The sequence below is a fragment of the Podarcis raffonei genome, chromosome 4, assembly GCF_027172205.1.
Source record: "Podarcis raffonei isolate rPodRaf1 chromosome 4, rPodRaf1.pri, whole genome shotgun sequence".
Classification (NCBI taxonomy): Eukaryota; Metazoa; Chordata; class Lepidosauria; order Squamata; family Lacertidae; genus Podarcis; species Podarcis raffonei.
In genome coordinates this window covers 79,909,029-79,921,941 of record NC_070605.1, presented here as the reverse complement: position 1 = coordinate 79,921,941, position 12,913 = coordinate 79,909,029, and the positions used below count along the sequence as shown (strand labels likewise).

Below are 12,913 nucleotides of genomic sequence, written 5' to 3'. Positions count from 1 at the left end.
TTTATTGAATTTGTATCTATATTCCCTGGTAGTAAGCAAGAGACTGTACCCTCAGAGACAAGGGGACACTGTGACGTATGCCACAATGAGGATGCACTGAATGGAATAGGCTTAACCAATAGGTGCTAAGTCCAGTTTTAGGAAGGTTCCAGGCATCACTTAGTAGATCCATTTAGCAAGTCACTCCTCTTACATAACTAAACAACATCATATTGCTTGCAGGGGGTTGCATGTTTGAAAACATCCACGTTTCAAACCAGTACTTTACATGGGTAATTAAGAAACTTCCCCACATGCAAGTTGCTGGCATGGAAATTTTATGGAAGAAGTGATTGCCCACAGACATTCTGCAGTGGTAGAACTGTATGTACATTGTAGAGTAAAATGTGTTCTTGTTTAAACTTTCAAATATTCTCTAATATTTAATGTACATACTAATACTAAATACTAATATTTAATACTAATCCAGAATGCGGCAGCTAGACTGGTGACTGGGGGCGGCCGCCGAGACCATATAACACCGGTCTTGAAAGACCTACATTGGCTCCCAGTACGTTTCCGAGCACAATTCAAAGTGTTGGTGCTGACCTTTAAAGCCCTAAACGGCCTCGGTCCAGCATACCTGAAGGAGCGTCTCCACCCCCATCGTTCTGCCCGGACACTGAGGTCCAGCCTTCTGGTGGTTCCCTCATTGCGAGAAGCAAAGCTACAGGGAACCAGGCAGAGGGCCTTCTCGGTAGTGGCGCCCGCCCTGTGGAACGCCCTTCCAGCAGATGTCAAAGCGATAGAAACTACCTGACATTCAGAAGACATCTTAAGGCAGCCCTGTTCAGGGAAGTTTTTAACGTGTGATATTTTAGTGTATTTTTGGTTTCTATGGAAGCCGCCCAGAGTGGCTGGGGGGGCCCAGCCAGATGGGCGGGGTATAAATAAAAAATTATTATTATTATTATTATTATTATTATTATTATTATTATTATTATTACCCTGCTTTTCTCTTTGATTCGTTTTGAAAGACAGGCCCAGTCGCTAAAAGTAATGGCTATGTCAGCAAACTCTAATACAGAACATGTAGAATTTTGTTAACCTCTATACTGGGCAGAAGGGCATCTCTTGTAAATAAACACCAAGTCACTTGTTGCACAGGTGGTTTTTATCTGGTAAGTTAGAAAGCAAGAGTGGCTGTTGAAAGGAAAGAAGAAACCAACCCAACCATTTTGCAGTGCACTCAATGTTGTGAAAGCAAAGAGCATACTTTTAATTACATTCTAACTTCTGAATTAAAAGTAAAAGTACTCTAGCTATGATTAATCAACTTATGAGTGTAAGGGATCATGAAAATATGAATCTAGGATGGTGGGGGATCATACTAGATATTGAATTATTGTAATCTCAAACCATTTCGTAACCAGTCTGAAAGGTAATTTAACTTGGGCACACAACGGTTCAAGAAAAATCACAGTTTTAAGAAATCACGAAAGCCACTTTGATTGTTCTTGTACAGAAACGTAAATAAAAATAAGAAACTAAGAAGAAGAAGAAGCGGGAAGAGGAAATAAATGTCAAAATGTTTCAGGTAAACTCTGTATCATCTACCAGCAAGAAAAAATCTGTATCAAAGCTTCCAGCTCAGGATGGACTAAACTACCAAAACTCAGGTAAAACCCAAACATACAAAAACATTTCCAGACAATCCTTGAGGTAATAAGGAGAGGCAATCGTGACAAGTCCCGCCTACATTGTAGTGTCATATGGACTTGGGACCCAAGTCCTGAAGATGACAGCAGCAGATTCTGATGGGAAGGAGGAAAGAGGAGCCCTATCACAGCCAAGTCAGGCTGAAGAACCTCAGCAAAGCCCCGCTGCTCCTCTGGCTCATGAGGAGACCGCTCTCCAAAGGCCGTACATGATTCCCCTTTGGAAGGGGGGAGGTCTCCTTGTGAGCTGGAGGTGCAGCAGGGCTTTGCTGAGGCTGGTCAGGTCTCTCCCCCCACTTCTGGGGGCCAACTGAGAAATGCCGGAATGCCGTTCCAGAGCGTTCCGACTGAAAAACCGCCCCGATTCTAATGGATTTTTAAGAATGAATGCTAAATGCCCTTTGATGAAGCACCTTCCTGTGTGTTCAGTAGGTACTGATGCAGCATAGAGAAGAAAAACACCCCCATCTGATTTTTCAGTCACCCTGCATGGATATCCAAATTTCTCCCACCCCACTCCACCCCAGTTGAATACGCTCTCTTGATATTGCCATTGACAGGTAGCTGTGGCTAAGTACCAACTGCCTTCACCATCTTACCTGCATGAACTATTATCATCAACTTTCTTTACTGTTAGTTTAAGAGTCCTTAACACAGCATGCCAAGCAAGGAGAGACAGAAAAAAATCAGACAAAGGCAAAAGAAAGATGTAGAAATTTCACATTTAAGAGTTAGGAGGGGACGATTACGAAAATCATACAAACTTATTTTTAAAAAGCAAAAGGAAGGTGAGCACAAATAACTAAAAGACAAAAATGAACTTTTAAGGGGCAAACAAGATGCAGGAACATTATTCAGATTATGTTCAGAAATAGGCAGCTTTCTATCATGTACACTTATTCAGCTTTTAGGTAACTCAGAAAATATTTCTGGTGAAAACAAATTTGCTTGTATTTTTGGTTATTATCATATCCTCTAAGGTACTTCCATCCCTAACAATTTGGTAGCATCTCCAATTTTGACAAAATGAAATTTCCCGTTGCTTAATGAATATATACTAGAGACAGCACTACCAAAAAAAAAAGGAGCTATGTCCCAACCCAAGCAGGTGCTGAACTATTTACTAATTGAATTTTCTCCAGGTTTTGTTTTGTTTTTAAAGCCTGATGCATACTCACCCTTCTTTAAGTAGTATCGCCTGCTCTATACTTTTGTGGTCTCTTCTTCCAGAGGATGAAATTAAATCTAAGAACTTGGATGAGAAAATATATATATGAAATAAGGATTTCGTACCAGTTGGCAGAGCTGATAAAAAAAAAGCACAAATGGAAACGCCTGAATTTCACAAGGTTAATTATTTGACATTTAATGAGAAGAAAAAGAATGTTTAAAAGCTTTATATGCCAGCAAATCAAAGATCCATGTCCAAATTAAATGCGATTAGTGCCTTACACTGAATCATATTGTAGGTCTTCGTATCGGATATATAACTCAGCCCTTTGGCTCTGCCAACTTTTGCAGAAACATATGTGTACACACAGATGTAACTCCCCTCACAGAGACCTCCTTCAGACATTCTCAAAGGTCATAGCAAGCTGCCTGGCTGGTCCTTCTAACTCAATATTGTCTTCTCTGAATATCACACCTCCCACAGCTGTTTGGTGGGCTGAGAGGGGCGTGATTGCCAGCGTGGGACAAGAGTTGGTGGCGGCGGCGGCTGGATAACCCAGGGAGAATCTGCAAGTGTTGTGCAGCCTGGGTGTTGCCCATATGCGATCTAAAGGCTTGCTGCCTGAATGAATTGCTGATTGATTATGAAGGGGAGATACATACCCTTATATCATGGGTAGGATGCCGGATTTTTGTTGTGCTGACCTTAATTTCTAGGTCACCAAATGGTGTCTGTATCTACAAATCACCTCTCTGGTTGTCTGCACTCTGCAACCTTCCCAGGTGCCTGCACTTCAAAGTCGTCGTGAAGTAACTCCTCCCATGTTTTGTTTTGTTTTGGGTTTTTTTAAAATATTGGAAAGTGAGGGCAGCCAAGGAGGCTGCAGATTGCTAGAGAAATGTTTACTGGAAAGAAAAACACCCATACCACCCTTGGCCACCTCGCAATGGCAAGTGAAACTCAAAACCCCAGACTCATCATCAGTCTAAAGAAATTCTATAACACTCTGAAAAGACATAAAAAGGAAGCTTTTTGCACGCCTGCAGAAAACTTTTCAGAAACTAGAGGGCAGATTTTGGTATGGCACTAATAATTACGCCACAATATGTTTTCCACATAGCTTGCTGTAACCCTTAAGAGGCCTATGGATGGAGGCAAAACCTCAAATCTGTGTCCTAAAGCACAATCATAGACATACTTCTCATGTTTTTCAACCTCTTCTCTTTCAGCATGCTTAATTTTCATTTTTAGCTGATTCTTCAGGATATAGATATGCAACTAATTAAGTATTTATTCAACTGGCTAATGTTATTAAGCCTACAAAGTATGCAAGAGTTTGTTGATAATACTTACATTTTTGACTGATTCTGCATATTTCTGCTCATTAAAGTAGTCATAAAATGTTGCCATATATGATTCCTTGAAATTGGCCTGAAATACAAACCACCACCAGGTTTTTATCTTGAAATATGACAATTTACACAGAAGTTCAAAACGCCAAAGTCAGCAAAAGGCTTAAGACTGATTCATTCATAGACATAACAGCCATACCTCGGGTTAAAGTCGCTTTGGGTTAAATCTTACAGGTTGCGTCCCATGGCGACCCGGAAGTAATGGAACGGGTTACTTCTGGGTTTCGCCACATGCGCAGATGCTCAGAATGACGTCATGCGCATGCGCAAACGCGGGTTGCATTCTGCTCATGATGCGAACTGGGCTCTGGAACGGAGCCCATTCGCATCCAGAGGTACCACTGTATGTCTTTTTTCCTTGTAGCATAGACTTTTTGGGGAGGGCAGAGGTATCTGTGCACATGCCAAGCTCACAAATCAAGACATTTCCTTTTAAATTTTGGATATAATTCAAACTCTGTTTACTCAGATTAGCCATTCATTCTAAACTGGCAATCGGGGCTTGGTAGAGAAGGCAAAAGATGCAGTCCACAAGCAATTTAATGGCCAAACTCACAAACAATTCACATGAACTCTGTATGTGCACTTGTACTTATATGAGACTCACTGTATGAACTCAGTGTGTACTCATTTTAAGAACACTCTCAGTGTGGCATCACCTCCACTCCGAAACTGCCTATTAACATCAGGCAGGTCCGTTCGCTGTGCTGTTTTCAGAGCCTGCTTAGAACATTTTCATTTGGGCAAGCCTATCCCGATATGTAGAATGCTGGTAGGTTTTCCAAACTAATCTTGCTTCCTGTTGACTTTAATTATCATAGATTGTTGTTATATACCTGTTTTTAACAGTCTTTTATTGATAATTTGAATGTTTTAATTTTTAGGGTTTTTTGCGGTTTTTATTACAATCATGGGGTATATAAGTATTGCAAAATAAACAAATGTAGGCAGGGACCCCTTTTTTCTGGCCTGGGTTGTTGCTGTTTTCTCTTGCCAAATGCGTTTTTTGTTTTTTTTGCAAGGCTTCACCACAAATGGGTGTACCAACTCCTTACATGATGTGCATAGTAGAAGCAAACTTCAATGGCAAGAAAAAATATGACTGGCCATGTTGAGCGGTCACATGAAGCAGTTCTCAGAAGTCTTTTTTTCACCAGCCCAGGGAACTGTTAGATCACAGATCATGCTCCTTGAATACCTGAACACATAGCCTAGTGTATTTCCCTCCTTGGTCTAGGAACATTAGAGCTCATATTCATGTGACAACCAACTAAAGAGGGAAGGCTGGATGATGCGGATACAGGAGGCGGAATTGGCATTCCCTAGAAGTGCCTGGCGCATTGCCCAAACATGTGCAGAGAGGAGAGGACATAGGTTTGTATCGTTCCCTTTTGAGAATGCGTCTCCACAAGGATGCTGTGCCCTCACAGAGAAGGGCTGTGCTCCATTATCATAATCAATTGAACACACATTTAAAAGGTGGGTGGGAATGCCCAAGAACCCAGAAAAGGGAGGGGGGAAAGAATGCAAAATTCTTACAGACTTAGATTTCGATAAGCTGCCTAATGTTTGTATGGTCTTGGAAATGAGCGTCAGAGTTCTTGAGGTTTGTGGATCCTGAAAAGGAAAAGGAGAAAACCATTGTATTATAGTTAAAGAGCGCAGGAGACCACAAACGCTGCGCCACACTTCCATGCTTGTTTCTATTTTACACATAGAATAAAGCACTCCCCTGCCCTTGAGCACAAGAGAAACGAAGCTGGAAGAGACAGGAAGGGCTGAAGTTTAACCTCTTGCAAGTGGCAAGGTCCTCCAGCCTCCTCACCTAATTTGCAAGTGCATGCTGAATACTTTGGATAAATTCCTGATCTCTCTGGGAATTCTAAGGGCTCCTCCACTCCTTCAGAACCTCTTATTGATTCATTTCAAAAGCACTTTCTGAAGGAACAAACATGGAAATGACATTATTAGGCTCTCAACAGAAGCCTTAAGGTGCTTTAAACATAGCAAAAGATCTACTTACTACATTTTTATTTCACATCGGTAGGTATTAAAACTCGTTTTAAAAGCTGTTGGGGAACTCATAGAAACATAAACCTATAGGTGGGGTTCACCTATAACCAGCGTAAAGCAGTTTCTACCCCACCATCTGAAAGGTGGGCTCAGCCTGGTTTCACGTAAAGGCAATTCTTATCTTGCAAGATCTCTTTGATTTATTGTGAGAGCAGAACTGGTCTAGCAGCATGTCACAAGTATGATTTCCAGTGCAGTTATTACTCGTTTAAAAAAGAAAAAAGGAATAATTGTCATTTTCTTAGGAATGGTAGCATTCTACAGCGTCTTCAAAAACAGAGGGATGATTCTGATAGTGCCCTAGGAGTCTTGACCACAGAACTGTTTTTGATTTAGCAGAGGCATCCGCTAATGGAAGGGGAGGTGGTGGGAGTTTTAACTGCTTTACCAACTTCCCAAACTAAAGAGTTCCCTAACCCTCTGGAGATGATTTTCAGGGGCTGCAAAAATCTCCCCTCCTCCTCTTCTGTTCCAAAGAATGGAAGGACTCCTCCTATTTGAGGAACGGTATCACTGGATGCAACCCAGCGTTCTTATAATGCTCTGTGCCATCCACTAACTTGATGTTTCATAGTTCAGAGCTACAGCTATGGAAACAAACCATACATTGTGGGATTGGCCATTAATGCTCTTGAACTATTGCGAGGAGAAGGAGCTTCAAAGAGAGAGAATCTTCCTTGCAACTGGTTGAGGTTTTAAGGCCCTGCAGTCAAATCTTCTTGTCTCTGTGCGCCTTGTAACATGTCCAAAATGAAAAGGATTCATCGGTTGTGTATACATAACCAGGCACAACTTTTTATCCTTATTTACTCAAGAGGCAGACTGGAGAAAAACTGCCAGCAGTGGAAAGTAAGGCACAGGGCTTCCAGCAGAGGACGGCAAGATGCAACACTCACCGGGTGATGAGGTGTAAGATGAAAGAGATTTGGAGAAAGAATCGCAGGTGCAAAGAATCTCAGAAAAATGAAGCTGCTTACTGCTGTATACCTAACATCTGGATCATCTGCAATTTTAAAAACAGAACACAAACCCATTACAATTCCACTCTTAAAAAGCTTTAGATAAAGTCACAAAGAGTGAGTAAAGACGCCTGGGTGCCAGGATTACACCCGACATCTCTACCATCTGGAGGTGTATGCCAGGTGATCCTTGGATCTTGACTGTCCCCCCTCCCTAATTTTTATTAAATTTTCTGTTTTACATTTTAGAATATTCATTTAAACAACTTTAAAATATCAATGACTTCCCACCTTCTCTTTCCATGGTTCATTTGGCATAGCACAAATCCCTGCATATTTTACATAAACTATTCAGTATTCTATTACACTCATCAAAACTTATTTACACTGTTGAATTTATCTTAACGCTGCCAATGTTTTCAAGTATACACAATTTCCCCCCATATAATCAATAAGCATTTTCCAATCTTCTTTAAACGTATGTTCTTCTTGTTCTCTTATTCTATATGTTAGGTCTGCAAGCTGCACATATTCCATCAGTTGACGTTTCCATTCTTCTTTACTTGGGACCTCACTTGTACACAGTGGTACCTCAGGGTTACAGACGCTTCAGGTTACAGATGCTTCAGGCTACAGACTCTGCTAACCCAGAAATAGTACCTCGGGTTAAGAACTTTGCTTCAGGATGAGAACAGAGATCGTGCTGCGTCAGCGAGAAGCCTCATTAGCTAAAGTGGTGCCTCAGGTTAAGAACAGTTTCAGGTTAAGAACAGACCTCCGGAACGAATTAAGTTCTTAACCCAAGGTACCACTGTAACCTTTTTTGACACGTGGGAAGGATCCTGACTGTTTTCACACACTAGCAACACATCCTGTAGAATTCTATCCATTACATTTTATCTGCACAATCTGAATGAATTTCAGGAACCAAAAAGCCGTATTGAAAAATACTACTTTTGAGCCGTCTAGCCCCCAGATGGCAACTAGGCATTCTGTTTTGGCTACTGTAACCCTGGTTTAAGGAGCCATTTGGAGCCTAGCTTATTTATCTTAGTTTCTAACACTGGTCAAGCAACATGTTACGTTTAATGTGCTGCATTCAGGCTCTTGTTTTTCTGTACAGTGGTACCTTGGGTTGAGAACTTAATTCGTTCTGGAGGTCCATTCTTAACCTGAAAGTGTTCTTAACCTGAAGCACCACTTTAGCTAATGGGGCCTCCCGCTGCTGCTGTGCCGCCGGAGCACGATTTCTGTTCTCATCCTGAAGCAAAGTGCTTAACCTGAGGTACTATTTCTGGGTTAGCGGAGTCTGTAACCTGAAGCATCTGTAACCTGAAGCATCTGTAACCCGAGGTACCACTGTAATTACCTACAGGCTTGGAGGGGGTGATTGTTACTGGGACAGCAGCTACAAGCACAGCTAAAAGGCTTACTTTTAAAAAAAGTCCCAAATGAAAACTCTTTTGCTTAGCTTCACAGCTGTGTATGAGAAGGGGGGCACTGTGGAAGGGGCTGTGGCTGGGGAGGACAGGGATAAACTTCCACAACCCATGCTCTGCAGTCTCGAGAACAAGCCCCCTCCCTACACACCTGTAATTAATTTAAGAAAAACCAGAGAAATAGCTTCATGCTACACCTTGAGAGTAATGTGTGGTTTGGCCCTCAGTCAATGGCTAGGGGTAGAACTTATGTGACCCGAGTTAACTCAGCAACTTACACTGTTCTTAAGGTGAAAATGGAAAATGAAAGAAACCACTGGATTGGCGGGCTGGAAAACTCGGAGAAAGAGCCAGAGTTCTTCAAGAACTGGAGCCTGACTTCTTCACAACAGAGACCCACCGTGTGCAGCACGTCATAGTCAGGCTATTAGCAGCACACAATCACTGCACATACATTAGGAGTGTGTAGTGTTCTGGCTGGTGCAACTGTGATAATCACCTTAACATTCTTTTCGGAGGTTTTACAATTTTAACTTTACACAGGAACGTACCTTGAAAGCGTATGGCAGCGGACTCCCTCAGTGAAAAAAAGATATCACACATCACTGTAGGGCAACGGACCCCAGACTTTGTAATGACTGTGAAAATCCGGTCTACATATTGCCTAAGATTTTCCTAGGAGGGGAAAAAATAATAATAATAGATAAAACAACCGTGCAAGCACTTGTAACCTAAGATCACGTATTATGGGATACCCACAAATAAGGTGCTTGCATGAAGGAAGCCCAAATATAATTGACATGTGAAATGATCCTACATGTGTGAAAAAAATTTTTTGCTTTACTTCGCTGTGTACACAACCCACTTTTCATGCTTGAAATTGCAACTTTCCAATGTGAATCAGTGCAGTGAAATACCCACATAGATATCATCTGACATTATCATCAGCATGTTATTTTGTTTTATATATGGACATGTTAACATATGAAACAGTTCTTGTTGTATTTATATGGCAATATCTGCCAGAAAACTTCTGGAAACTGTTATAGAGATATCATACAGCCCAGTATTGTATAGAAGAGTAGCACATTTACTCACTGCCACTTAACCCAGCTGCAAAAGATTGCCTGTACAGCACCTAGCACACAACTGATGCTAAATGCATATCAGACAGTAGTAAGTGAATGAACTGGAAACCTGGGCTTTCATCTACAAAATGGACTGCATACCCGGTTATTATCCAAATTTTCAGCATCTTTCAACTTCACAGGATCAATTTCACAAGATTTATGAACTTGGCAAATCTAGAATAAATTGAAATAATTAAAAATCAATATGCTGAATTATCTTTGGGTGAGATTTGGTCCCTTAGAATCAGTTATTTATTTAACAAATTGCAATTTAACAGCTTTGGGCTGGTTAGCTTTTTGTTTTGTTTTTACAGCATAGAATTATTTTTTTCTTAGCTCCTCTGAAGATTAATTTCGCTATATAAAACAAAACTTTTCCCCCCCAAATCAGGAATAAGCCCCAGTCAAGTGAGTTTCTGTCTTTTCCTTATGTTTTTACATGTGGCTCAGTAATTCAACATCACTAACCATGGCTGCCTCATCAAGAAAATTTAACAAACATACTTCAAACCCTGGTTTAATATACTGGTTAAGATGGGAAGTCCTCAACTGACCATGGTTAGTGACAATACAGATAAACACTGTTATATGTAATTAGTGTTGACATTACAACACTAAGAGCACACATCTATACACATCTACACAGAATTAAGCCACACTGAGTTTAATGGATTTACTCTCAGGTAAATGTGTATAGGTGTACAACCTGTATTTTGGTTAGAGCAGGTGAAGGAAGGTGGGGGAATTAAAGCGGGAGGGAGGAGGGGCTGGCTACCAGTTTAGAAACCATAGTTTCCAAGGAGCCAGCTACTGTTAACATAATTATCTGCACATTTTCAGTGAAAAATTAATTTCTGGCTAAAAAGGAGATAACACCAAGTAAGCATTTAAGGAAACAGTATTTTCCAATCTCCCCTTTTGTTTATGAGGAACAATGTTGCAAAACTATTTTTAAAGTTGCGGCGGGGACACACACACACGACTTCTTGGTAAGTTGTGGCATTTTCAGATCAGTTAGGAAAGTGCTGAATCAATTAAAGGAAATTTGTGGTCTGTTTATTTGTGACATTAGGAGGACAGGCTAACTGCGCGGCAGAGATAATGAAACGCTGCTGGAGTGTCAAGCAAGAACACGTGCACCCTCTAAAAATAATCACAAATTCAAATGAGTTGTTTCTTTTTTTATGCACATTATATACCTATCCAGAATCAAAATGCTTTGCTTTTGTAATGCAAGGCTTGCATCTGAGGGGCACTGCAGAACATTAATTTCATATAAATCCATGGTATTCAAGTGTTATGACTGACTCACTAGATAAGCAACTACCACATGGGTCTGTCATAACCTCCTAAACCTTAGGCATAAGCCCTGTGGAACAATGACAAGACAGACCATGTGCATGCGTCTCTTAAAAGACTGTACATGGTTTTTGAACGTGCTCTTACCTCGTCGATAATTGGCTTCAGGGTTACTTGAAGGTAATGCATCCCTGCCAGTTTCATGGTTTCATCAATGCACTTGGAAGTTAATGAGTTTCCTCTGAAAATGGTGTTTGGGTCTCTGAAAGCAGACGGTTTCCAAACATTTAGCCTTCTTTTGATAAACCACCAATATGGTGAAATAAAAGCAGCAGTTGGAGCAGATGAATGCACATAAACCATCTTCTCTGAATGAGACCAGAGACATGGGTGGGAGAATTTGTGGTTGGGTTCCAACTCACACCAGCCCCAACCAGCACAATTTATGGTCAGGAATGATGGGATCTGCAGTCGGCAATATCTAGACAGCCACAGGTTTCCCATTCCTGACCTAAGATGTGCCTAAGAAAATTGCTATCCACTGCCTTGGGAGTTCATTACAAGTAGAGACTAATGGCAGCCATCGACTTCAGCATGCAACAAAGGAAGTAAAGTAGCAGGTGTTTGCAATCCACTTCTTGCTCCTAGCAAGCTCACGCAATGGCTCCCAAATGAGGTGATTTAATATAGTTTTCCTTTATGAGTCTTAAAAACAGCAGGGAAACTGGTGTGCACATCTACCAGCTTCAAGCAAGCATGCACACTGGAGGTTTTTAAGCAGAGGTTGGACGGCCGTCTGCCATGGATGCTTTAGCTGAGATTCCTGCACTAGATGACTCTTGGGGTTCCTTCCAACTCTATGATTCTGTGTGTTTTGTTCTATCCCAGCAACGGGATAGAAGATAGGTGCACCTGTGTTCTCTTCTATCCCAGTTCTATTCTGGGCAATGGGATTAGAGGGAAAAGGTGGGAAGAAAGTAAAGAGTAGCTATCTGGCGGTTAAGCCTGCACAACAAAACAAGAGCATCCTTTTTGAAAAAGTAAATGAAGGAAGAAGCTCCCTCTCTGAAAGGGAGATGGTTGGGTAACTGGCTGTAAGACAAATAAATGCACAGCTCAGTAGCAGCCCTGATGGAACACAGTAATTGGTCGTACTGCCTTGTGGCTGTCATAGTTATCTATCACATCTGCACACCCTTCCTTCTCCAAGGTTATCTCATTTGATTCCTAACACTAATCATGTAAATCAGTTTACCAAGGCTACCCGGCAGGTTTCATGGAAGAGTGGGGCTATTAATCCAGGTCTCCCCAGTCCTAATCCAAGGCTAGCCACTCCATCTACCATACCAGGTCTAGGGTGCATGAAGATTTGTTCACAGGAATAGGGACATCGGGAAAACATCAGAAGGGACAAGTTATACTGTACTGCTTTGCTTTCTGTCTTGTGTTACCCTCACACTTTGTATTGGGAAGAAATCAACACATAAGATTGTGATATGGGGCAGCTCAGTTCATAAACCAGGGAAACCTGGTTTTAAAATTTCTGCATTTAAGAGAGCTCTGTTACAGAGCAGATAAACAAAAATAAATAAATCTTTGATTCCCTAGGATATTCCAGTTGAGTTTTTTGTGAAGGGGGATTTAGAAGTTGGGACCAGTGTGACAGATAAGAAAGGAAGGAGTGTTGAACTGGCAAGCAGAGGGCAGGTTGGATAATACCTGAGTAGTGGAAA

General features: G+C 41.3%; 1 protein-coding gene across 2 annotated transcripts in view; it reads right to left on the bottom strand.

The window, feature by feature from the left end:
- The window catches only part of RASA3 (RAS p21 protein activator 3), a 147,716-nt gene that overhangs the window by 9,572 nt on the left and 125,231 nt on the right, over window positions 1-12,913 (bottom strand). For both annotated transcript variants that reach the window (XM_053384310.1, XM_053384309.1), the window contains exons 12-18: window positions 11,328-11,442; window positions 9,981-10,055; window positions 9,303-9,426; window positions 7,250-7,356; window positions 5,820-5,897; window positions 4,222-4,299; window positions 2,876-2,949 (exon numbers count right to left, since the gene is read on the bottom strand). In XM_053384310.1, the coding sequence (XP_053240285.1) occupies window positions 2,876-2,949; window positions 4,222-4,299; window positions 5,820-5,897; window positions 7,250-7,356; window positions 9,303-9,426; window positions 9,981-10,055; window positions 11,328-11,442 (651 nt within the window). The remainder of the gene's footprint in view (window positions 1-2,875; window positions 2,950-4,221; window positions 4,300-5,819; window positions 5,898-7,249; window positions 7,357-9,302; window positions 9,427-9,980; window positions 10,056-11,327; window positions 11,443-12,913) is intronic.